Consider the following 24,838-nt stretch of genomic DNA (forward strand, 5'->3'; position numbering starts at 1 on the left):
ACCCACACATGAAGAATCATGAGAAAATCACCCTGAATTCTCTCCGGCTGGCTGGTCCCACGGGCTCCCTAGAGCCCTACCACTGATTCTGCGGACTACCGCCTGACGGGCTCCTTAGCATGGCCCTCGGCCACCAAGGAGCACAACCACTCAGCCGGGGCCAGGGGGTAGCAAGATCCATCATGCACGCATCCCGGAGTGATGGCAGAAAAAAAGCCCTTGGGCCTGGCTGGGCCAGCGTATGGCTCCCCCTGCTGGCTTCCTTCCATGTTCATTAGCACCCTCTCCCACTGCACAGCCCAGGGGACACTCACCAGCCACGAGAAGAAGCCAGCCGATTTGTCCTGGGTGGAGATCTGCCCCTCATAGGGGCCGAAGATGTGACCCTTGGGGATGACCTCATTTATGCATCGCACGTCATTCTCCCCACTGGCTTCCTTGACCACCTCCATGCCCTGTGGGATGGTGAGGGCAGCCCTGTCTGGGATGCCCACGGGCACCGGCGTGTCGGACACAAACACTGGGGGACCGTGGTTCGGACACTCATCCACAAAGTACTCCTGGCAGGACTCGCAGACTGAAGGGACGGAAAGAGCGAAGAGAGCCTCAGTTGCTGCAGGGAGGCAGGACCTCCATGGCAGAGGCTGAGGGGCTGATGGGAAGCCCACCCTGAGGACGGCACAGGGCCGTGAAAAGCCCACCGCAGGGGACTCGGGAGTCCCGGCCCTGGCTCCGCCCCAGCCAGCCACGGGCCCCAGAGTCTTCAGCGGTAATAACCCATTCCCCTCCCCGGGGGCTCAAAGGACACGCCTGCCAGTGCGCAGGAAGCCAGTAGCTCCCTTTGTATCAAGTTTCAAGCACAGCTTTGGAGTCAGATGGGTCTGGGTTTGAACTGCAACCATGCCTCTGTGGCCTGTGGGACCCGAGGCAGGGTGCTTAACCCTCACCAAGCCCTGGGGTCCTCACCTGGAAAATGGGACCCATAACAGCCACCTCAGTGGTTAATGGTGAGGCTAAACTGAATCCGGGACCCGTGTCTGATACGTGACAGGCGAACGCCTATGGTCAGTTACGGCTGCAAACTCCCTGAGCAGAGCTGGGGTGGAGGGTGGGAGTCGGTGGGGAGGGAGGAGCAACCCAGGAACAGCCTCGAACTCCACTTACACCAGAAGTCCACTTGCTGGAAGCTTTTGGGCATGATGAGCTCACGCTTCCCCTTCAGTTTCTTGGGCTCCACTTCCATGGACGAGGGGTCTGGTCTCCTAGAGCTGGCCAGACCAGGGGCCAGTGGAGAAAGCAAAGAAGCCATCAGAGAGCGGGAGGCTGGGGGGCAGAGAAGCCGTGGACCTGGCCAGGAGGCCACGGGGATGCGGGATGGGCCAAGGAACCCCAGCCAGGCTGCCCATTCAGTGCAGGGACAGCGAAAAGGTAGGATCTGAGACCTGGACCCAGCCAGGCCTTCTAGGGTCCCTGCTTGCGTGCCTTCTAGAGCCTGCGCTCTCCCCTCTGCTCCAAGGAGCTGCCCAGAGCAGGCTCAGGAAGGTGGGCCAGGAGTGGGAACTCTTCCCCAGGGCCTCCAACCAACCCAGCCCAACGACTCCCCACTTCTCCCTCTCCTGTCCCCACACCAGGGCCTCACCAGGGCTGGCCATACTCCTGGTCGCGGAGTGGGGAGCAGACCTCTGTCTTCACCACGGTCACCATATCCCCCACGGCCGCCTTGGTCTGCGCCAGGCACTCCTTCATGTTCTCAGTCATTCTGTCCTGGGGACGCGAAGGCGGGACCAGCACAGGAAGAAGATCAAAGAGACAGGGGAAGAAGGGTGAGTGTCACAGAGGGCAAGCGGGGGGTCCCGTGGAGTCTGGTTACCCTCCCTGCCATCCCCAGAGGAAGCGCTGGAGAACACAGACAACAAAAACAGCTGTAGCTCGGCCAAGAGGAAATGCCATTTCTATCCCGGGCTGGTCCTGGGGAAGACTGGAGCCACCAGCCCCATGGGGTCAGAGGACGAGGGGCAGCTCAGGCCAGGGGGCAGGACTGGAGAGCGCAGCCCGGACCCCAAGGCCAAGGGGCAGAGGGTATGGGGAATCCACAGGAAGGAGCCTCCGCACAAAAGTCTGCACTGGGGGGCAGGGGAGGGATCGACTCAAGTCCAGCTGGGGCCAAGCGGGGCTGGAGGATGAACCGGGCCCCCAGCGCCTGGCTGTGCGGCCCCTCACCCAGAGGCTGCCAGGGAATGCAGCCAGGCCCGCTTTGCCAGCTCAGAGCAGGTACAGGCGGGGCCTGGGGGTCCCGGTGTGGGCCGGCGAGCCAGCCCTGACTCCGAGCCCCACCCGCTCTCTCCAGGGAAGTCGCCCCAGCCCGCCGCTTACCGCCCTCCTCCACCACCGCGCCGGGCTTCAGCCCCTCCCTCGGCACCCCTGGGTCCTCATGCCAAGCCCGGGGACACTCTTCGGGCCAGGGCGGTGCGCGGCTCAGGCTGGGACCGCGCTCGCGGCCCGGGACTGGGCAAGCGGCTTGTGTGACTCACTACCCGGGGCCCCGCTGGCCACACCCCTGCTCCTCCGCTAATCAGCCCCCTGCTCCCCACCGGGGCCCCAAAGCCGGCGGCTGCTGGGAGGGGTGCGGGGAAACACGACGGCCTGCCCCCTCCTCCAGAGCCGGCGGGGCCGGGGGGGCGCGCCGAGGGGGCGGGGGCTGCCCGGGCGGGCCGAGCCGCCCCGTCCCGGCCCCCAGGCCGCCCCCCCACCCCCGCCCGCCGCCGCGGCCCCGCGCGGCGTCCCTCCCGCGTGTCCGGCGGGGAAAGTGTGAGGTCCCGCGGCCGGGCGCAGGGGCGGCGCGGGGGGCCGGGGAGGGCGCGGGCCGCTCTCTCCCTCTCACCAACCTTCCCGGCGGGGAGCTCCCTGCCCTGCCCGGCCCGGCCCTGCCCAGCGCCGCCCCCCGCCCGCCAGGCCCGGCATTCCTTGCGGGGGCATGTGGCTTCTTGCCGGCCCCGGGGGCACGCAGTTGGCTGGCGGCCGGGAGGGGGGCGCGCGGGGAGCGGGAGGCAGCGGGCGCCCGGGAGGGGCGACGGCCGGGGGCCCGCCCGGCAGGGGGTGCAGCGCCCGGCGGGCTGGGGGACGCCGGGCGGGCGTCCGGGGTGGCCGGGAGCGGAGGTGGCGGGCGAGCGAAGCGGGTGGGCGACCGGCGCGGGCGGCCCCCCGCGCGCCTTCCCTGCGGCCGCCGCGGACTCCGCGCGGCTGCGGCGCGGCCTGCGGCGAACCGAGCGAGCGACACAGATCCCTGCACGCCGCCCCTTCCCCACCTGCGCGGCCTAGGGTGGGGACCCGGCGCCTGCGGGGGGGCGGGGGGGGGGGCTCCATGCCTGGTGGCGGGCCCTCAGCCACCCGTCACGGGGCAGGAACCTAGGGCGGGAAGATGCCAAGGGACTTGCCCAAGGTCGCCCGGCCCATTCCTGATGGAATCTAGACTGGAGCCTGGGGCCTGCTGAGTAACTGGGAAACAGGAGAACCCCCAGATCCAAGCGTTATGTTTAGGGCTCTGCCCAGCCTCTTCCAGAAGGATCACCGGGATCACCCTGGGATGGGTTAAGGCAGCCCACAAGTCCAGCTGCCAGGTAGGGGCAAGGTCCTATGGATTGGTAAAGGTTCACTGAGCACTTCTGCCCTGAGGAGCACTTCTCACTCGGATGGGCGATATTCACACACAACACACCGCGCGGTAGTGAAGTCTGGTGGTTAGACAGATGCCTGGGTCCCCAAAGGGGCACTGCCTGTGTTCAAGCCCCGCCGACTGGCTATGTGACCCTGGGCAGGTGTAAGGGACTGAAAGTTTGTATGCTCCCCTACCCCAATTCATGGGTTGATGCCATGGCCTTTCACGTGACTATATTTGGAGACTGGGCCTGCGAGATGATAAAGGTTAAATGAGGTCCTAAGGGTGGAGCCCGAATCTAATAGGGCTGGTACCCTTATAAGAAGAGGGAGAGACACCAGAGTGTGCTCTCTCTCTCTCTCTCTCTCCACCAGGTGACGACAGCGAGAAGGCACCAGTGTGCAAACCAGGAAGAGAATTCTCCCTAGGAACCTGATCGGCTTGCACCTTGATTTTGGACTTCTCAGCCTCCGAACCCGAGAAATAAATGTCTGGTGCTTTAGGCCACCCCGTCTATGGCATTGTGTTACGGCAGCCTGAATAGACTGAGACAGCAGGTTATCCAACTCCCCTGTGTGCCCATTTGTTCCCCTGGAAAATGTGGCCCGTGTTAGATTCCGTCCCAGACGTTGCTGTATGAAATGGACAAAGATGAGTTTGGAGGGGGCCAGGCGCAGTCCCTGCGTATCTGCTCATGAAGAAAGCTGATGGGGAAGGGGGGTATTGACTGACCTCATTAAGGGGTGGCTTTGAATTCCCTCTATTGGGTTGGGTTGTTGTTGTTGTTGTTGTTTAAGTCAATCATTTGCAGAGTCTGGCCCTCTATTAGAAACAGACCGCTTGGGACCGTTTTGCATTTCTCCTGCTCCGGCCCTTCCGTCCTCCGCCAGCCCCACCTGTATGCCACCTCCACCCTGCCATGGGGCCTGTGAACTTGGGTCCTCCGCTTGCCGGACACCTGGAAACCTCCTACCCATCCTTCAGCCCTCACTGTCGCCCCCTCACCGACTTAATACCCTCTCCAGCTTCATGTTCTTTTCCTTAGGGCACTTGTCACCCTTAGAACAGTCTTTTGCCAGCAGCATTATTTAATTAATACCTCCTTCCCACTAACAGATGGTACGTTCCACACGGGCAGGCACTTTTGCTCTCCAGTGAATTGCCAGCACTCGTCACCGTGTCTGGCACCAGGGAAGAGCTAGGGAAAGACCAGCAACGTGCTAAGGCATAAACTTTAAGGAGGCACCCACCCTCAGGATCATGCACTTGCAGGAACGGCACCTGAAAATGAGCGTGTCCTCGAATCTGGCGCCCTGGGTGCCTGGCTTGCCTTATCCTGGCCTCAGCCTTGCCCAACACACAGCGTATTCTCAGTATTTGCCAAAGGAATTGACGACCGGCGACCCATGTCGCGATTCACCAGCCCCCTCTCATATGTCCTGCTGGCCCCCTGGAGAATCTCAACTCTGAAAGAGATCTGAGAAGCGAAGACAGGGCGGGTGGGTTATTGTCTTGAATCCTCGTCTCTTTGGGGTGCTCCCTCAGTGATCTCTGCTAGGCAAGGTGGGTGGTCCGATGGGTGAGGCTGGCGTTGAGAGGCAGTGAGGTAGGTACAGTGGAGAGTAGGAATGGAATTGGACTCCTGAGTCCTGGACCCGAACCTGATAGGAAGTCATAGGTGTTTATGCGGTGAGCATGGGAACATCACTTAAACGCACCAGGCCTTGGCGTCTTCCTTGGTAAAATGGAAATCATCATAATTGCCAGGTTATCCCCATAAGGAATGAATGAGAGAAAGGCTGGGGCAAGACCTTGGGAGGGGCCAAGTGCTACGGGTTTGTAAAGGGTATTAGTATTTAACTGGCCACCCAGAGGCAAAGGGTGAGCAGGAAGAAGAGAGAGGGGGGATGGGGGGAAGACAGGCCAGAAAGGGGGTGGGGAAGGAGGGAAAAGGCAATAGTAAGAGAATCAAGGATGGAGGGGAAGAGGGAGAGAAGAGAGGAAAGCAAGCATGGGGGTGGGGAGGAAGAGACATGCAGACATTTTTCTGCATCTTGAATGGAAAACTATCCCCTCTGAGGAAAACATTCATTTGTCTCTCCAAGTAGAGAGGTCTTCTAGCCATTTCCTGGGATGTCTTACTTTTCATTTACATCCCACCTTCATCAGGGAAAAGAATCGTGATTTATAACACAAACACATACTCAAACAGGACAGAGATTTCATGGAGAACGACTGAGGCCAGTTCTACCAAGAATCTATCATAAGATGGCCAGCGATCCAGCTGCGCATTCGGTTCTGAGCCTCCTGGCAGCTACGGCAAAAAAAAAAAAAAAAAAAAAAAACGTGATGGGTTACAGAGCACTCGTTATTTGACACTGATTTATTCAGTGCACGATTAAGTTCTTTCCATTCTTAGAGGAGTCCAGCCGCCTGGTGGACCAAAACCGAGCCTCACTTGCGTGACTGAGGTGCATTACAAGTCCCTTCTGTGTCTGGAGCGGAGGCCGTGGGAGTGGGGTGGGGGAGGGAGAGGATGGCGTGCGGCAGGCCGTCCATTTGGGAAGAGAGAGAGAACACCACAGGTTGGTGTCCTTCACTGGGCCCATCTCAGCGGGCGCTGTAAAGCCTGCAACCGGTGGAAGGTCCAGCAACTGTTTCCGCCGTCTGCTGTGGACCCGCTTGCCCAGTGAGGGGCTTGGGGGAGGGGTGGTCAGCAGGCCTCACGGAGGACTCCACGCTGCTGGCAGTGGTCCCTCTCAGCTGGCTCCTCTGAGTCTGCACACGCAGAGATTAGGCATGTTGCAAACCCAGCAATGAGATGCAAACCCAAGAGGAGGGGGCAGAATGCAACTCAGGAGGCAGCAGCTCTGTTTTCACCCTTGGCGGCGTGCCAGGGTCCTGGAATGCCCGGCAGCCAGCGTGGCCTGAGGACTGGGAATCTGTGCCCACTTGGTTTCCCTAGAGGCTGGCACCACGAGAATCTGACAGGTCTGCTGTCCAGGTCTGACAGCATCCTGTGTTGTTCCGTCCCATAACAAAGGGACAGGCCATTAGAGGGCTGGCCCCAGTCATGCGGTGACCTGGGCTGGGTCCCCCCTCCCCCACCCCGGCTCTGAGCTTCAGTCCTGGCTGTGCCATAAACTTTTTAGGTGACCTTGAGCAAGTTCCTGCCTTGCCCCGAGACTCAGTTTCCCTTTCTCGAGAAATAAAAGGTCCAACATGGTTCTTAACGGTAAATCACGGGGGCAATGGGGGGAGAGCATGGAATTCTTAAGGGAGTTGTTGAATTAAATGCCCAGCAAGCACTGCCTATAGAGAGAATAAATGATACGTCTTGAACTTGCACGTGAGACAGATTTGTAAATGTATATACATACTTTTACGATGAACAAATGATAAGTTTATATTAAAATGTTACTGAATTCGGAGAAGCCGAATGTCACCATGTGTTTTATTCACCAACTGATTCCAGCACAGCCACTTACAAGCTATGTAACCTTGGAGAAATTAACCACTCCTACCTTCCTTTCCCTGTCCAACGGGACTGATGTCAGGACCCATCTCCTAGGGCCGTTTTACATAGCATAGTATCTGGCATACAACAAGCACTCTATAAATAATTAGTTATTATCATTCATTTATTTAGTATTTTAAAGGTATAGCAGACATCAGGGGGGCACGTCGATGAAAAAATTTTTTGACGTTAAAAAAAGGGGCTTTACAAGCAGTTACGACCCCCTTAAGAGAGAAACACGTTTAATAAGTCTATACTATAAAGATGCTCATCCCAGTAGAAAAATGGGAAATAGCATTAAAAAAGCAATTTGCAAAAGAAGAAAGACAAATGGCCGATATGCTTTATGAAAAAGCCACAACACTTTAATACCCAAATAAATATAAATGAAAACAAACACCATTTTACCTCTGTTAGGTTGGCGAACATTAAAAATCTCTATCCTATTCCAGGTTGGCGAGAGCGTGGGGGATATACCCTACACACCCTCCTGGTTGGAATATAAATTGGTATGACCTTTTTGGAGGGCAACTTGGCAACACATATCAAAAGACTTGAAATGAGAAAACCTTTGTAGGAGCAACCCCAAACCTAGGAATTTCTCCTAAGGGCATCATTAAGTTGTGTTCAGAGATTTACCCATAAGGTTGTCCTCTGCAACACTATTTTTAGTAGCAAAAAAAAAAAAAAAAAAGAACCACACAAAAACAAAACAAACAAACAAAAACCACCGAAGAATAAAAGTAAACCTTGGAAACAGGAGAGAAGTTAACATGTAGCATACGGTGAAATATTAGACAGCAATTAACAATGCTTCCGAAGAATATTTATTGACATGGAAACACATGCTCAACATACTGTTAGTGAAAAATGAAAGCTACTAAGTGAAAGAAGATAATTGGCAAGGCCCCCTGCTGTATGATTCCCACTATATGACATTCCGGAAAAGGCAAAACTATGTAGGCAGTAAAAAGTTCAGTGGTTTCCAGGAGTTAGCAGGAGGGACGGATGAACAGGCAGAGCACAGAGGATTTGTAGGGCAGTGAAACTACTCTGTGGGACAACTATAATGGTGCATACATGTCATTGTACCTCTGTCCAAACCCCTAGAATGTACAACGCCAACAGGAAGCCTGAATGTAAACCACGGACTTTGGGTGATGATGACGTGTCAAGGCAAGTTCATCGGTTGCAACAAATGTAGCACTCCCGGAGTCCGGGAGATGGCCGGTGTGCGGAGACAGGGAGAATATGAAAGCTCTCCGCACATTCCCCTCAGTTTTATTGTGAATCTAGAACTTCTCCAGAAAATAAAATATATTTTTAAAGATGAAGGTTGTTGGGACGCCTGGGTGGCTTAGTCGGTTAGGCGTCCAACTTCAACTCAGGTTGTGATCTCCCAGTTCATGGGTTCGAGTCCTGCATCGGGCTCTGTGTCGACAGCTCAGAGCCTGGAGTCTGCTTTGGATTCTGTCTCCCTCTCTCTGCCCCTCCCCCCCACACACTCTGTCTCTCAAAAATATATAAACAGGGGGCGCCTGGGTGGCTCGGTCGGTTGGGCGGCCGACTTCGGCTCGGGTCGTGATCTCGCGGTCCATGAGTTCGAGCCCCGCGTCGGGCTCTGCTGACAGCTCGGAGCCTGGAGCCTGTTTCGGATTCTGTGTCTCCCTCTCTCTGGCCCTCCCCCGTTCATGCTCTGTCTATCTCAAGGGTAAATAAACGTTAAAAAAAAATTAAAAAAATACATAAACAGTAAAAAATTAAAAAAAAAAGAAAGTTGTGGAAAGATAGATATAAAATAATTCCATTTTAGAAATATATATGGATTGGGACACCTGGGTGACTCGGTTAAGCGTCCGACTTTGGCTCAGGTCATGATCTCACAGTTAGTGAATTCGAGCCCCACATCGGGCTCTCTGCTGAGAGAGCCTGAGCCTGCTTTGGATCCTCTGTCCCCCTCTCTGTCTGCCCCTCCCCGGCTCATTCTCTCTCTCTCTCAAAAATAAATAAACATTAAAATACATATATAAAAAAAGAAACATGGATTTGCACACACAGGCCTAGGAGAATATATTCTGGCAGATCCCATGTGGTTAGTTGAAGCAGTGTTAAAGGGAAAGTGTTTCTCTTTTCTTCCTTTCGCTTATGAGAAAAAAGAAAGTCTCAGAGCACCTGGGTGGGTCAGTGTGTTAAGCTTCTAACTCTGGATTTCAGTTCCGGTCAGGGTCTCATGATTCGTGAGACGAAGCCCGGAGTCGGGCTCTACACTGAGCAGCCTGGGACTCTCTCTCCTTCTCTCTCTGCCCCTCCCCCACTCTTACTCACAGGTGTATGCACTCTCTATCTCCCTCTCTCCAAATAAATTTAAAAACTTAAAAAAAAAAAAGTCACTTAACTCTTTAAAGCTCATTTATACTCTTTATACTCATTAAATTTAAGAACTGCTAGCAAAGATAATAATGTCTCAGGTTCTGCCACCCTCACCGACTTCGTCACCGGATGCTGAGACCCGACCAATTGGTCGGGAGGAAGGAGGCTTCAAAATTAGAGACTGAACGGTTGAGCGGCCGACTTCGGCTCAGGTCACCATCTCGCAGTCCGTGAGTTCGAGCCCCGCGTCGGGCTCTGTGCTGACAGCTCGGAGCCTGGAGCCTGTTTCGGATTCTGTGTCTCCCTCTCTCTGACCCGCCCCCGTTCATGCTCTGTCTCTCTCTGTCTCAAAAATAAATAAGCATTAAAAAAAAAAATTAAACAAAAAACAAAAAACAAAATTAGAGACTGAATACCAGGCATATAAGTGGCACTTGCTGTATATTTCATGAATGAATGCAAATCGACTGATTGGCCAGTAAGGGCCCTGATATTTCGATCATGAAGACTTCTATTTGTGTTTTTCTCTACGATTCCCATTTCGAAAGATTTTATCTGCCAAAAAGCCTGCACGCACTGTGTAATGACTCGTTCATTTTCCTAGTTTTTCCCATATACACCGGTGTGCGATAACCAGGATTAACCAGGGTAAACCGGTTAGCCGCTATCATCCCAGGCAAAAGCGGAGAAATCTGGCGTGCTCATTCATTTGTCCTGCTGATTACAGAGAACCGTACAACATTCATTAAACTTTTTATGTTTACAAAATAGCTCAGCGGGTAGATTACTATGTAGAAATGAGAATAAACAAACCACAACTACAACGCTATAGTATGTAGTCACAAGGCCGAGGAAAGAAACGAGCCCCAAAGGGTACATACTGTATAATTTCATTTCTATAAAGTTTAAAAAGCAGGCAAAACTGCAGTGTTAGAAGCCCGTTAGTGGCACGGGCGCCTGGGTGGCTCAGTCGGTTAAGCGTTCGACTTTGGCTCAGGTCGTTATCTCGGGGTTCATGAGTTCAAGCCCTGTGTGGGGCTCTGTGCTGACAGCTCCGAGCCTGGAGCCTGGTGCGGATTCTGTGTCTCCCTCTCTCCCTGCCCCTCCCCTGCGCTCACTCAAAAATAAACATTAAAAAAAAAAAAAAAAAAGAAGACGCGTCAGGGATAATCTCTGGGCATAACTGGAAAGGGATAAGGAAGGGGCTTAGACGATGTTGGTAACGCTCTATTTTTTAAGTCGGCGCTGAAGAGGAAGAGCAAAGAACTTCCATGGGGGAAACTAACCCAGTCCAGCCCGTGATTTTGCCGCTGGAGGAACTGGGGTCCGGCCAGTGAGGCTCCCGATTGGGTTCCAGGCTTTGTCTGCAGAGCGGTTTCTGGGAGAGCATCAGTGGTACAGCTGGCTGGGGGGCAGGTGAGCACATTCTCCCCAGGAGGTCCCTCCTGCTGAACCTTTTAAAGGTAACAGGTTGACTCCACCATGGATAAGATTTTGATAAAAAGAGGTTGGGAGAGGGGTGCCTGGGTGGCTCAGTTGGTTAGGCATCCGACTCTTGGTTTCTGCTCAGGTCACGGTCTCTCGGATCCTGGGGTCAAGCCCCCAGCTGGGCTCAGCACAGACAGCAAAGAGGCGAGAGCTTGCTTGGGATTCTCTCTCTCCCTCTCTCTCTCTCTCCGCCCCTCCCCCACTCATTAGCTTGCACGCGCGTGCTCTCTCTCTCTCTCTCAAAATAAAACGTAAAAAGAAGTAGGTTGGGAGAAGCACTGTAAACTTTCTTGAGTCAAGTGGGGAAGGCGGTCAAGAGTGGCACCTTTTTTTTGAAAAAAATGTGTTATGTTTATTTTTTGAGACAGAGAGAGACGGAGAGAGACAGAGCATGAGTGCGGGAGGGACGGAGAGGGAGACACAGAATCCGAAGCAGGCTCCAGGCTCCGAGCTGTCAGCACAGAGCCCGACGCGGGGCTTGAACTCACGAGCTGTGAGATCATGACTTGAGCCAAAGTCAGACACTAAACCGACGGGGCCACCCAGGCGTTCCCAAGAGTGACACCTTTTTATGTGTTTGCTTCTGACAGGGGACACTGATGGTACCTGGATCCCCTTCCCCCTTTCTTCCCCACTAACAGAACCGAACACTGTTCAGGTGCGACACCTCCCTCCCAGGACCTATAAGATTCAGAAGCTGAGCCTACCGTCAGCTCCAGGCATGGGCTCAGATGAATCTAAGCTGATTATGGCAATACCACCCCCGTCCCCAATTACTGGATCATGGACCTGGCCTTTCATCAGCACCTGACATTCCCCTCCGGAGGAGGTCAAGGTCAGACACCTGACCAACTCAGGCCCGTCAAAGGAAGAAAAGGACTTTGATCTCAGGACTTGAATAAGAAAGGATGCAGCCATTGCTACAAAAAGCAGCCACGTTCCTCGGGAAGCACCCTTTAGAAGGAAGCTGGTAGGCAGAGCAGAGGGAAGGTGTGGTATAGTAAGTAATATATCTGTTCTTTGTCCCCAGTTCCTGGCAAAGAACACCTGAAACCCTTGGAACTTCCCAAGTAATAGAAGCGTCTTTTGTTATTCATGAGGAGCCCCTTTCTAGCACACCTGAGTTTTTGCTAATGAGTGACTTCCAGTGGGGTCCCTACATAGCCTCAAAATGGGGAGGGTCCCGGAGACCCAGTGTTTAGAAAGTCAGAACTTCCAGCCCCCACCCACTGACCTCCTGGGAGGTCAGGGGGGCTGGAGATTGAGATCTACAAAGATTCTTAGGTTTTTAAATTGAGGCATAGTTGACTTACAACATTACATTAGTGTTGGGTCTACAAGGTAATGACTTGGTATTTGTCTACACTGCGAAATGATCGTCACAGCAGGTGCAGGTAGCATTCATCGTAGTTACAGAATGCCTTTTTCTTGTGATGAAAACACTTAAGATCTACTTCCTTGGCACCTTTCAAATATGCAATACAGTATTAGTAACTATGGTCACCTCGCTGTGCATTTCACCCCCAGAACTTGTTTCTTTTACACCTACGAGTTTGTCTCTTCTGTCTCCCTTCATCCTTTTCGCCTCCCCCCTCCCCCACCCCTCTGGCAACCACCAATCTGTTCTCCGTGTCTCTGAGCTTGGTCTGCTTTGGTTTCGATCCCATGGAGAAGGGAGACCGTACAGTTTTTTTTTTTTTAATTTTTTTTTAACGTTTATTTATTTTTGAGACAGAGAGAGACAGACCATGAACAGGGGAGGGGCAGAGAGAGAGGGAGACACAGAATCGGAAGCAGGCTCCAGGCTCTGAGCCATCAGCCCAGAGCCCGACGCGGGGCTCGAATTCACAGACCGCGAGATCGTGACCTGAGCTGAAGTCGGACGCTTAACCGACTGAGCCACCCAGGCGCCCCGAGACCGTACAGTATTTGTCTGCGTCTGACTTACGTGACTTAGCACAATGCCCTCGAGGTCCACCCATGCTGTCACAAACGGCAAGAATTCATTCTTTTATACGGGTAAATGGTATTCCGTCGTGTATCTATATCACATCTTCTTTCCCCAATCACCTGTCCGTGGACACTTCGGTGGTTTCCATGCCCTGGCTGTCATAAACATGGGAGTGCAGGGATCTTTTCACAACTGCGTTTTCGTTCTTTGGATAAATGCCCAGAAGTGGAAATGTTGGATCATATGGTGTTTCTACTTTTAGTTTTTTGAGGAACCTTCATATCGTCTTCCACGGTGGCGGCACCAACTTACAGCCCCAGAGCAGTGCCCGGGTTCCCTTTTCTCCGCATCCTGGCCATCACTCGCTACCTGTTGCCCTTCTGACGATAGCCGTTCTATTAATGTGATGTATCACACTGATTGATTTGTGGATATTGAACCAGCCTTGCATCCCAGATATAAATCCCACTCGATCGTGGTGAATAATCCTTTTAATGTCTCGTTGGATCCGGTTGGCTAGTATCTCGCTGAGAATTTTTGCATCCACATTCACCTGTGTGCTCTGCGGGCACATCCTCTGCCCACCTTTTAATAGGATTGTTTGGGTTTTTTGCTATCGAATGGCATGAGTTCTTTGCATCTTTCGGATATTAATCCCTTATCAGATACACGATCTGCAAATATGCTCTCTCACTCAGGAAGTGGCCTCAACAATTCTCGAACGAGATTCAGAGGGCTTCCTGGTCAGCGAGCACGTGAGATGCCGGGAGGCGGAGGCTCCACACTCCTTCCCACGTACTTAACCCTGTGCGAGGTCTCTTCCATCTGGCTATTCCTGAGTTGTATCCTTTATAATAAACCGGTGACTGTAAGTAAAGCACTTTCCTCAACCCTGTGAGTCATTCTACCAAATGATAGAAGCTGAGGAGAAGGAACACAGGTGCCCCAGGACCTGCAGCCGGTCTCGAGCAGAGAGAGAGGGAGACAGAGAATCCCAGGCAGGCTCCGTGCTGTCAGCACGGAGCCAGATGCGGGGCTCGAATTCAGGGACCTGAGCTGAAATGAAGAATCAGACGCTTCACTGACGGAGCACCCCCCCCCAGCTCCCCCTGAAGTGGGGACGGTCTCGTGGGACTGAGTCTTCAATCTGTGGGGACCAGGGCTAACTCTGGGTGGCTTTAGAACTGAATTGAGCCGTTGGGACACCTAGCTGGTGTTAGAGAACCAAAGAACGGGCTGGTGTTGGAAAACATCTCAGGGACGGGGACATCAGCGGACAAGGGAGTCAACTGCTCCTGCAATCGGCCTACTTGTGCAACCCCTGTTATGCCTCTTTGTTACTCGAGCCCCCTAGGGCGGGTCTCTATTCTGTGCAGCTGTCACCATCCCCCCTGGTACTTGCCCGACCACAGGTCGAGGCACCTGCCTACCTATTCTGGCTGTGCCTCTGTAAAGACGCTGCTTTGGGGTGCCTGGGTGGCTCGCTCAGGTAAGCGCTTGATTTCGGCTCAGGTCACCATCTCACAGTTGGGAGCCCCCGGCGTCGTGCTCGGCGCTGACAGCCAGAGCCTGCTTCGGATTCTCTGTCTCCCTCTCTCTCTCTGTCCCACCCCCATGCTCTCTCTCTCTCTCTCTCTCTCTCTCTCTCTCTCTCAAAATAAACTTAAAAAAAAAAAAAAGACTCTGCCTTGGCGCCTTGGCCTCCCAAGGGGCAAACGAGGAGCGCCCACGACATCTCCCCGCTGGCACCCCGGTCCCCCAAGCCCACGGCCGGCAGCTATCACCTGAGCACTCTCTCCCACGCACTGCTGGTGTATCTGTGAAGGGCAGTATATGCCGGGAACCTTTAAAAAACATGCATATGACCTTCTGTCCGGCGATTTCACTTCTAGGAATTTCACTGAGATACACGTGCGAGAGTATTCACCGCAGCGCGGTCTAGAACAGCAAAAGACCGGAAATAACCAACGAGTTGTCTGGAGGCTGGTTGAGTAAATGACAGGGCCCACGGGCGGCTGTTTCAGGGCGGGAGGTGATGGGACAACCGTCCGGCTCCCACCGTGGCTACCACCGTGGTCGGGGCCACGTCTCCCTCCGGCCTGAAGGGCTGCAGGGGCAGCCTGACTGTCTCCCGGCTTCCACTCTGACCTGCTGTCCATCCTCCAGCCCGCGGCCAGCCGGGTGAGCCTGTTACAACCTGTCGGATCAAACCCTCCGCGGAGACCCGTGTCACACGTGGCAAACAGCAAAGCTCTCCAGACAAGATGCCGTTGCCCTCTGCGCCCTCCGCGCCTACGGGGTGCCCCCTCCCTCCCACCCCAGCCAGAGGGCTGCCTCGCTCGGCCTGCAGCACCCCATGCTCCTGTCTTGCCTTTTGCACCGGCTGTTCCCTCTGCCTGGAATGCTCCTCCTCCAGAGACCCGCGGGGCTCCCTCACTCCCGTCGGGGCCTTTCTCTACTCAGTGTCCCATTCTCTGCCACCTACGTAAAGTTGCCGGCTCCTGACCGGTCCTACCCCGCCTCCCCTGTTGGATTTTTGCCCTGAGCACCACTCACCACCAAATCGACATGGTGCCCGTTTATATTATTTGCTCTCTGTCTCCCCAGCCAGAATGTAAACTCCAGGAGGGCAGAGAGATGTTGACCTTCCGTTTAGTGCCGGATCCCCCGCAAGGGGAACCGTGCCTGGTGCAAAGTGAGCACACGATAAACGTTTGTTGAATGGGTTAGGGAATCGGTGGTGAAAACAAAACCCAGGGCAAGATAGCCTAAGTTGAGAGGCCGCAGAAAATGGTGGTTAAGAGAACAGATTCTGGTCCTCGGCTGCCTAGATTCGACTCCCAGCTGCTTCACTTAGCACTGTGTGATGTTGGGGGCGGTTCCTTAACCTCTCTGTGCTTGGGGGCACCTACCTGGTAAGGCTGTTAGGATTAAATGAGTTCATATTTTTTTTTTTTTTAAATTTTTTTTTCAACGTTTATTTATTTTTGGGACAGAGAGACAGAGCATGAACGGGGGAGGGGCAGAGAGAGAGGGAGACACAGAATCGGAAACAGGCTCCAGGCTCTGAGCCATCAGCCCAAAGCCTGACGCGGGGCTCGAACCCACGGACCGCGAGATCGTGACCTGGCTGAAGTCGGACGCTTAATCGACTGCGCCACCCAGGCGCCCCAAATGAGTTCATATTTGTAATATACTTAGAATGGCAACTGACACGAAGCGAGTAAGCTGTGTAAGTTTTATATAAAATAAACAGGCCCCGTTTTAACAAATAAAAAGGACACACACATTTACATGGGCCCACGGATGCAGAGAATATTCTTTTTTTTTTTTTTTTTTTTTCAACGTTTATTTTATTTTTGGGAGAGAGAGAGACAGAGCATGAACGGGGGAGGGGCAGAGAGAGAGGGAGACACAGAATCGGAAACAGGCTCCAGGCTCTGAGCCATCAGCCCAGAGCCCGACGCGGGGCTCGAACTCACGGACCGCGAGATCGTGACCTGGCTGAAGTCGGACGCTTAACCGACTGCACCACCCAGGCGCCCGAGAATATTCTTAATCTGTGGTTGCCTCTGCTCCCGGGCCAGAGGGTGAGAGGAGGAAAGGGTCTTACATCCAACAGAGTTTTACACCGGATTCGTGCATTTTGGATTTAAAAAATAGATTAGTAGAGGCACCTGGATGGCTCAGTCTGTTAAGCATCCAACTCTTGATTTTGGCTCAGGTCATAATCCCGCAGTTCATGAGTTTGAGCCCCGCGTCGGGCCCTGTGCTGACAGCGTGGAGCCTACTTGGGATTCTCTCTCTCCCGCCCTCTGTACGCCTCCTTGCTCTCTCTCTCTCTAAATATAAAACTAAACATTAAAAAAAAAAATAGATTAGGAACGCCTATGAGTTATTGATTGTTGAGGCTGCGTGACAGGTACACGGAAGTTTCTTACACTCTTCTATCTAACAAAAAGTTTTAAAAGGCGTGTTGGTAATGATGGTTTAAAAAATAACCCGCAGGCTGCTCTGCCACCTCCCGGGCAGGGAGCAACCAGCAAAAACGGGCAGAAGCAGAAGGGGAGGCCTCTGCTGATGGAGGGGGGTGGGCAGAGAGGGCTCCCCTCCACCACCTGCTGTCCCCTGGTAGGGGACTTGCGCCCCCTCCCCCGTGATGCTAATGAGGAAGGCGGGGAGTTTAAGCCATCTGCACCCAGGTCCCCTGTGGCTTTTAAGGAGTAGGGCTGGAGAGGGGCGCCTGGGTGGCGCAGTCGGTTAAGCGTCCGACTTCAGCCAGGTCACGATCTCGCGGTCCGTGAGTTCGAGCCCCGCGTCAGGCTCTGGGCTGATGGCTCGGAGCCTGGAGCCTGTTTCCGATTCTGTGTCTCCCCCTCTCTCTGCCCCTCCCCCGTTCATGCTCTGTCTCTCTCTGTCCCAAAAATAAATAAAGTTTGAAAAAAAAAATTAAAAAAAAAAAAAAAAAAAAAAAAAAAGGAGTAGGGCTGGAGAAAGTGAGCTCTCCCATCCCACTGCCTCCAGCAGGCCGTGGGAGCTGAAAGCCTGCACCCAGACCACTGGGTCCAGGGCCCTCCTTTCCTGGCTCGAAAAGTCAGGCCCAGGTGGGACTGACCTGCTCAAAGCCTCCAGGAGGACGGTGGCGGGAGATAAGAGCCCACTGCCACGGGTCTATGCCGGGCAGCCCCTCACCCAGCCCTCCCTGCTCCGGCCCCTGTCCAGGGTGTCCTGTGTATTCTCAAACCCACACTTCCCCCGCCTGCGGGGCTGGAGGCTCCATTTAGGGAGGTAGGACCCCGGGGAAACAGCACGTGGCGTTCTGGCTCCAAGGAAAGGGGTCCCAGTGCACGGTGAGACCGGAGGGGAAGGTCTGTGGAGGGAGACGCTGGGGGAATATGGGTGGGAGGGCCCTGTAAGCCTGGCACCCGGCCTTTACTTCCTCAGCAGTCTTCTCCTCCTCCCCCCTCGCTGCTCCCTCCTGCCCCTGCCCCTCTCACTGGCTCTTTATTCTCTTCTCCCGGTCTTGCCCCGAATCTCAAAATTCAAAGAAACCTCAAAAGTCACCTAAATCCTTACTTCTCAATGTGTGGTCCGCAGACCAACCCTAAGGGCATCACCCGGCGCTTATTACAAATGCAGAGTCCCAGGGTGCCCGGGGCGGCTCAGTCGGTTCAGCGTCCGACTCTTGATTTCAGCTCAGGTCGTGATCTCGTGGTTCGTGAGTTTGAGCCCTGAGTCCGGCTCTCCTCTGACAGCGCGGAGCCCGCCTGGGATTCTGCCTCCCCTCTCTCTGCCCGTCCCACTCCCCAAAATAAATAAGTAAACATTAAAAAAAGAAGAAGAAGAAGAAGAAGGAGAAAGGCAGAGTCCCACACTCCACCCCAGACTTCCTGCATCAGAGACAGCCCCAGGTGACGGGCACACGCGTGTAAGTTTGGAGAGCGCCCGTCTGAACTGCTGGTGGCCCAGGCCAGCACCCCAGTTTCGGACAAGTAAGACGTGTGTGTGTGTGTGTGTGTGTGTGTGTGTGTGTGAAGGTGCTGGGCCCTTAGCCCCGAGTTCTTCTCGCGCTAGGTACCCCACCGCCTGCACGGTCACCGTCTGGGCCCATTGTGTCACCCCACGGGACTGGGGGGGTGCAGTGACCAATGCCACCATGTAATGACCCTGCCGTTCGCTGGGCTGCAGTCACGTGTCCTGCTGATTCGTAGAGTCTTGGCCAGAAGCGTGGGGTTCTCGCCGACCTACGTGTGTGCGTGCGTAGGCACGTCTTGGGGGTCTCCGTGTGTGTCCCCTGTGGCCATTTACTAAGGCACGTAGCTCAGTCTCGAAACAGTGACAGACATCAATTATCCGGGCACAGGCAACAAAGGAGCAAAGGGCGAGACGATTTCGGAGAATGCGTATCTGCCAGTCATAGTGAATGGTGCAGGGAAGGGTAAAGGGCCAGCCATTCAGGAGTGGCCGTTTGGGGGCGTTGGAGGAACCTGCGGGGAAAAGGGCGAGTGCTCAAAGAACCGAGTTACTACGGATCTGTTGGCAGCAGCCACTGTGGCACCACAAACACTAGGCTGCCTCTGAAAAAGGAGCCAGCGCAAAGGAGTGCAGAGTTAAGATGAACAGACCAAGCGCCGAGGACACCGTGCGAGCCCTGGATCCAACCGTTCCTGAAGCCGTGCACGATCCTGGACTCTGCACTTTGCTAGGCCCGTAAATTCCATTTTGGCCTAGTCCTGATTGACTTGAGCTTCTGTCTTACTGTGTTTAGTCCTTTCAAAAACCTAGTGAGTACAGTTTTACTTCACTTGTTTTCCAGACGGGAAACAGAGGCTCCGAGAGGGCCAGCGCCTTGATCAAGGCCGCACAGCAGCCGTCTGGAATCTATCCAAGTCGAAGCCCATGCGATTTCCACTACGCCCAGGTGGCAGTCCAGCATGGGGGTGACACCCTACAGTCAGGGGGTGGGGTATGGTCTTCCATGGCAGGTAGTGAAGAGGCTTCCTGGGAGAGGTGGCCCTGGCGGGATAATCAGAACCTGATCCAACCGGAAACCGGCCTCTAGAAAGGCAGCAGAAGAAAGGATCCGCAGGTTACAAACCGGTGGCTCGTTCTTGTTTTCTGAGGTTTTTTTTTCTTAATTTGTATTTTTGTTCCAGTTGCCAGCTCTGAAGAAACGGAAGATCTCCTGTAAAAACACGATGTTCAGCTTTGCTGGAAAATCAGAAGGACTGGCAACAGCAGGCAGGTGGTTCCACATGGCGAGAATTTGCCGGAGCTGGGTGGTGGGGGCCCTGCTCCGATGGGCTCCAATGCCTACTCTCCACGGCCCCAGCCGGCCGTGTTCCCTGCCCGGCCCGGCATCCGAGTTCACGGCCACGTGGCTGGGACCGCAGTGCTGGGCGGACGCTGTCCTCTGAGAACCCAGACTCGGGTGAGATGGGGCGCAGGGGTGGGCTCTCACCAGCCGCCCAGGCTCTGTCCACTCGGGCTGCTCCCAAGTCCCCCGTTCCTGGTACCTGGCAGGGGCTCAACACACACTTGCAGAGTGGAAGAAGCAAACGAGTGTGTGTGAGCCACCCAGCAACCCCACTCCGAGAGGCAGCGTGGTCTGGAAGTCGGGACGTGAGCTCTGGGGTGAGACGGCTCGGCATGAACTATTACCCACCGCTCACAAGTGTATCATTGTGGGGGGTGGGGAGTTACGTTCCCTTCTGTGCCTTCAGCTACCCCTCCGGAAGATGGGAATAATAATAGTCAAACAGGGTTTCGTGAGCGAAGGGGTAAGCTGTCCGCAAATAACCATTAGCCTGACCTCTTCCACCGGTGGACAGACTTTCGACAAATTCCTTCCCCCGGTCCGGGCCCCAGTTCATCCAAGGTGGTTAGGTTTGACTTTGTCAGGACCTGTCAGCTCTGGTATTCTGTCACTAGGAAAAGTCGGCATTTGGGCGAACTCCTGGAGCTCATCACAAACAGGCCCCCGGGGCCACCGGGGGCTCTCTGTTAACCACCTCTCTGCTGAGGTCCAAACAGACCTTCGATGGCCGTCACGGCAAGGTCACTCAACGCCAAATTCCTTTCCATTCAGCCCCAGCTCCAGCTCCGGGACCAGCTGGGGCTCCTTTACTCCAAATCATGATACCCCGAAGGTACAGGGACACGGCTGGAAGGAGCGAGCCCTCGGGGGCCCCTGGCGGGGTCCCCAGGGGTCCCGTCCTCACCCCTGCAAGCACGCAAGCAGAGGTCTCACCACAGGCGCTGCACTGCGGCTGGCGCTGGGGCATCCAGCTGGCAGAGCTGCTTCCATTTCTCTCACACGCCCCCGGATGGGAAATGATTCATGAAAACCAAGAAGGTAAAATTAGCCCAAAGGCTGCCGAGTAATTTATGCAGCCAACAGGGCCAGGAGGGAGGGAAGGCCCACGCTGCCAGCTCAGTGTGGCCTCCCAGGGGCTGGCAGAGGCCAGCCTGGCCATCAGGAGCCTCTGTCTCTGGGGTCTTCTATTTCTGGACTCAGCCTCCAGGGCCGTTGGCAGGCCTTCCGGAACCATCGCTGACCCCCGCCTCACCACACTCCACAGACCCACATGGCTGCCGCTGGGGACCTGCTAAGTGCCGGGGGCCTGCTGGGGAGAAGTTCAAGCATTTCATCCTGTCAACCCCAAGCCTTCCCAGGTGAGGAATGAATGTGCTGAGAGCTCAGGTAGGTGGCCAAAGGTCCGGGGCGAAGCCAGAATTCCAACCCCGATCTCATGAACTCCAAAAGCTGCACTTCCCGCCCCCCCCCCCCCCCCAGCTGGGTGTTGCCTGCCCAACTTGGAGTTCTCAGGGTGGCCCGAGGGCAGTGGACCCAGCGGGGATTCCCTGGCAAGTCCTACCACATGCTCTTCACCGTCTCACGACTAGTCAATACCAGAACCAAGCCCCGCTGTCCCTGCGTGGCAAGGTGGAGGGTCCCCAATATCCTAGTGTCTTAAAAAGGGGTTGAGAAAATGCGGCATAAAATCATACCCCGTAATGGAGGAACAGAACAGCAGACAAAAGCGAGCCCCATGGTCTCCCTTTACAGGGCTGTGCACCAAGGCCCAGAGAGGGGAAGGGACTTACTCAAGGCCACACAGCAAACCAGTGGCAGAGCTTAGGATGAAACTTCATCTCCCGAGTCCCACTGCAGGGAATCTGCTGTCAAAACTATTTACAAAGACAGCAAATCTGAGTGGGAGGGGGATTCCCTACCTGCAGGGGCACCGAGGCGGAAGTCACCCCGGAGACCTCCTGGGGCCCCTGATCTGGTTATGTTTGATATCCGCCCACACTTCTGGAACCTACAGGGAACATGTGAGCACCTGGAGAGGCTCCTCAGAAGGCAGAATCCTGCTCCAGACCTGTGGGAACCCAGGAGGGGTCACCTCGCCTCGGGAGCCTGGGGAAGAAACGGGCCTGGGAAATTGACAAGAAGACGTGTGTGTGTGTGTATGTGTGTGTGCGCGCGCGCGCGCGCGTGCACATGAATCACCCAGCAGGCTGTGAGTGTTCGTTAGGAATGCAAGGGTCCCGCACGGACGCAGTCACAGTGCTCACCCTCAGCCCCTCTGGCCCCTGGCTTGGCCCAGAGGAAGCCCAAGGCCCGTCACAGGTGACACCCCACCACCACCCATGCAGCTGAGCCCCCCGGGGCAGGCAGCTGAGGGCAAGTGCGACAGCTCAGGGCAGCACCTCTCACTCCCAGGACACGGTTCAGAGCAGCTCAGCGGCACTGTCCCCCCTCAGAGGGACCAGAGCTGCCACGGCCCAAGCCCTGAGCTCGTCAGCACTTTCAAATATCAACATGCTAAGTGGGCCCTTCCCCTCGATGCTGGAAGAACGGCGGCTTGGTATTCACTTCACTGACATCCAGGAAGACTGAGTTGCTTGTCTAAAGCCTCAGTCATTCATGGAGTCATTCACTTGACATATTTTTACCAAGCGCCTGCCGTGCTGTACATCGGCACCACCAAGAGCCAGGCAGGTGTATTTTGCCCTGGGGGTCCTCCTGGCCACAAGAAGCATTGTGGTGGTTCGCACACAACCTCTGGAGCCACACCGCTGGGATTCAAATCCCAGGTTCACCCCCATATGACTCTGGGGAGTCACGTAACCTCTCTGGGCCTCGGTTTCCTCTGTCAGTGGACGATAATAATGGTATCTACCCCATGGGGTTGGTCTGAAGATTGAGTGAAATGTTACAGGTCGACACGTGGAATAGCACCAGGCACATAGTAAGTGCTCAATAAATACGAAGTCATTCATGACCCAGGACCCAAGCCCACATCAGCCACGCTCGTAATTCAGAGCTAGGCCAGCTCAGTGCCTTTGGTGTGACCCAAAAGCGTGACTGGTAAGGGTTCTACAGCTAGAATCAGGAGGTGGGGTTCGAGTTTCCCCTCTGCCAGCTGCCAGCTCAGAGCAGCCCCCGGGCCTCTCCGAGCCTTGCTTTCTCCGGTCTTAAAATGGGCCCGATGATGGCTGTTCTCCTGCCTCCCTGGCAGGAGCACCCAACGTCCCGAGGGTTGCTGTGGCCCCCTGCCCACACCCCACAGGACAGGCTCAGAGAGCAAGCCCCCGCCCCAGCGGGACAGATGGCCACAGCTGACGCAGCCACACTCTGTCCCCCTGCACCTCTAGCGACGGAGAGGGTTTGTGCCTGGTGCTGGGGAAGGGCCGGGCCCCGGGCCAGCTACGGTGCTTCTCGCTTCTTAGGAAATAATCCCAACCCTCTGTGCTCACTGACCGCACATGCCACTGACCGAAGGGGAAGAGGTCAAGCAGGCCTGCCCAGCTAGGCACCTTCTGCCAAGACTGTCACATTGGGTGGCCTCACGAAAAAGAACTGAACAAGAAGCCAGACAGCCTGGGTATAGTCTCAACTCCAGCGGCGGCTACCTGTGCGGCTTTGGGAAAGTCACTTAACCTCTCTGAGCCTCGGTGTCTGCATCCGTGAAATGGCCTTGGCCGGGCTACCCGTTTCACGGGTGGCTGTGACGAGCTGATTAGATGATGGCATCGGAGGTGGTTTAGACCTTGAAGGCTGGGGAGGAGGTGAGGAAAAAGCAAACGCGCCATATTTCCAACGCTAAGTATAAATCACCTGCAGAGATTTGCCCTGGGAGCTGAAAGGCAGACCCATGCCTGGACCAGCCAGTGTGGCCCAGAGGGGCCCCAGGGCTCTCCGGGGAGAGGCTGGCCCCAAGCTGCTTTCTTCTCCTGCCCACCCTGCAGGCTAAGGGAGATCAAATCCCCAGCCACAACGGGCCCCATTGAGAGCCGGTAAATCTGCCCGAGGTGTGGGGTTACGTTACCAGGCTCCCGGCCACCACCACTGAGCGAAGGGTCAGGCTGACCTCCTTCCCTCCCCGTAGGCCCCGGTCCAGGACCTGCAGGGCCAAGCTGGGAAGAAATCCAATTACCCGCTGCATTCCCAGGCAGCAGCCTCCTCTGGGAAATCAGCGAGTGGACAGGGGGATGAGACCTTTGCAAAGGCTGGAGTCATCCCAGGCTGCCCACCGGGAGCACAGGCCCCCGTCCGCAGGGGTGAGGAACGCAGCTATACAGGCGAGACCTCGGGATAGAGCACTGTTGGGATTTTGCTGGGTGCCTGACACAACACTTTGCGTTTTACCTGTGTTCGCCTCTTTGTCCTCACAGAAGCCCCGTGACGCAGATGCAATTGTCACCTCTATTTTACAGAGGCTGGAACTGAGGCACAGAGAGGTGAAGGAGATTTCCCAGAACCACCAAGATTTGAAGGCCACCAAGAGCCCACTTGCCACAACAGCCACCCAAGAGACGGGTCACTCAAAAACGCGTCCTTTGAGTAAGGGTAGAAAAACCCAAGTGTGAAGGAGAAAAGTGTCCAGGGCCCGTGGCTACCGTCGGCAGCTCTCTGGGGACTTGGCAGGGGACAGGAGAGCAGCCCTTTCCCCCGGCTCTAAAGAAGAGACACGGGAATAGTTTGGGAACTACAGGGTGACATTTGGTTCTGTGCAAAGTCTCAGTGGACAGACTTTAAATATCGTGCAATAAGCATTTAAAAAATGCAACAGGCGGGGCGCCTGGGTGGCTCAGTCGGTTAAGCGGCCGACTTCGGCGCAGGTCATGATCTCGCGTCCGTGAGTTCGAGCCCCGCGCCGGGCTCTGTGCTGACGGCTCGGAGCCTGGAGCCTGCTTCCGATTCTGTGTCTCCCTCTCTCTGACCCTCCCCTGTTCATGCTCTGTCTCTCCCTGTCTCAAAAATAAATAAAACGTTAAAAAAAAATTTTTTTTAAATGCAACAGGCTCCCGTACCCAGCAGTATAGCTACTCTAGGTAAGCCCAGGAA

General features: G+C 55.0%; 1 protein-coding gene and 1 long non-coding RNA gene across 5 annotated transcripts in view; one reads left to right on the plus strand and one right to left on the minus strand.

Moving 5' to 3' along the window:
* PRDM11 (PR/SET domain 11) overlaps positions 1 to 24,838 on the minus strand; it is an 85,073-nt gene that overhangs the window by 46,981 nt on the left and 13,254 nt on the right. For 2 of the 4 annotated variants that reach the window (XM_086677613.1, XM_086677611.1), the window contains exons 1-4: positions 2,374 to 2,697; positions 1,640 to 1,764; positions 1,165 to 1,268; positions 315 to 577 (exon numbers count right to left, since the gene is read on the minus strand). In XM_086677613.1, the coding sequence (XP_086533739.1) occupies positions 315 to 577; positions 1,165 to 1,268; positions 1,640 to 1,758 (486 nt within the window). In that variant the 5' untranslated portion in view covers positions 1,759 to 1,764; positions 2,374 to 2,697. Of the gene's footprint in view, positions 1 to 314; positions 578 to 1,164; positions 1,269 to 1,639; positions 1,765 to 2,373; positions 2,698 to 24,838 lie in introns of those variants that run through there. The other 2 variants (XM_086677614.1, XM_086677612.1) reach the window with 2 other exon arrangements.
* LOC112865334 (uncharacterized) lies at positions 20,867 to 24,740 on the plus strand. The gene is made up of 2 exons (XR_003224029.2): positions 20,867 to 21,156; positions 24,166 to 24,740. It is a non-coding gene; the product is annotated as an uncharacterized LOC112865334 (long non-coding RNA).

Source organism: Puma concolor, chromosome D1, assembly GCF_028749965.1.
Source record: "Puma concolor isolate L17-30 chromosome D1, mPumCon1.1.hap2, whole genome shotgun sequence".
Lineage (NCBI taxonomy): Eukaryota > Metazoa > Chordata > Mammalia > Carnivora > Felidae > Puma > Puma concolor.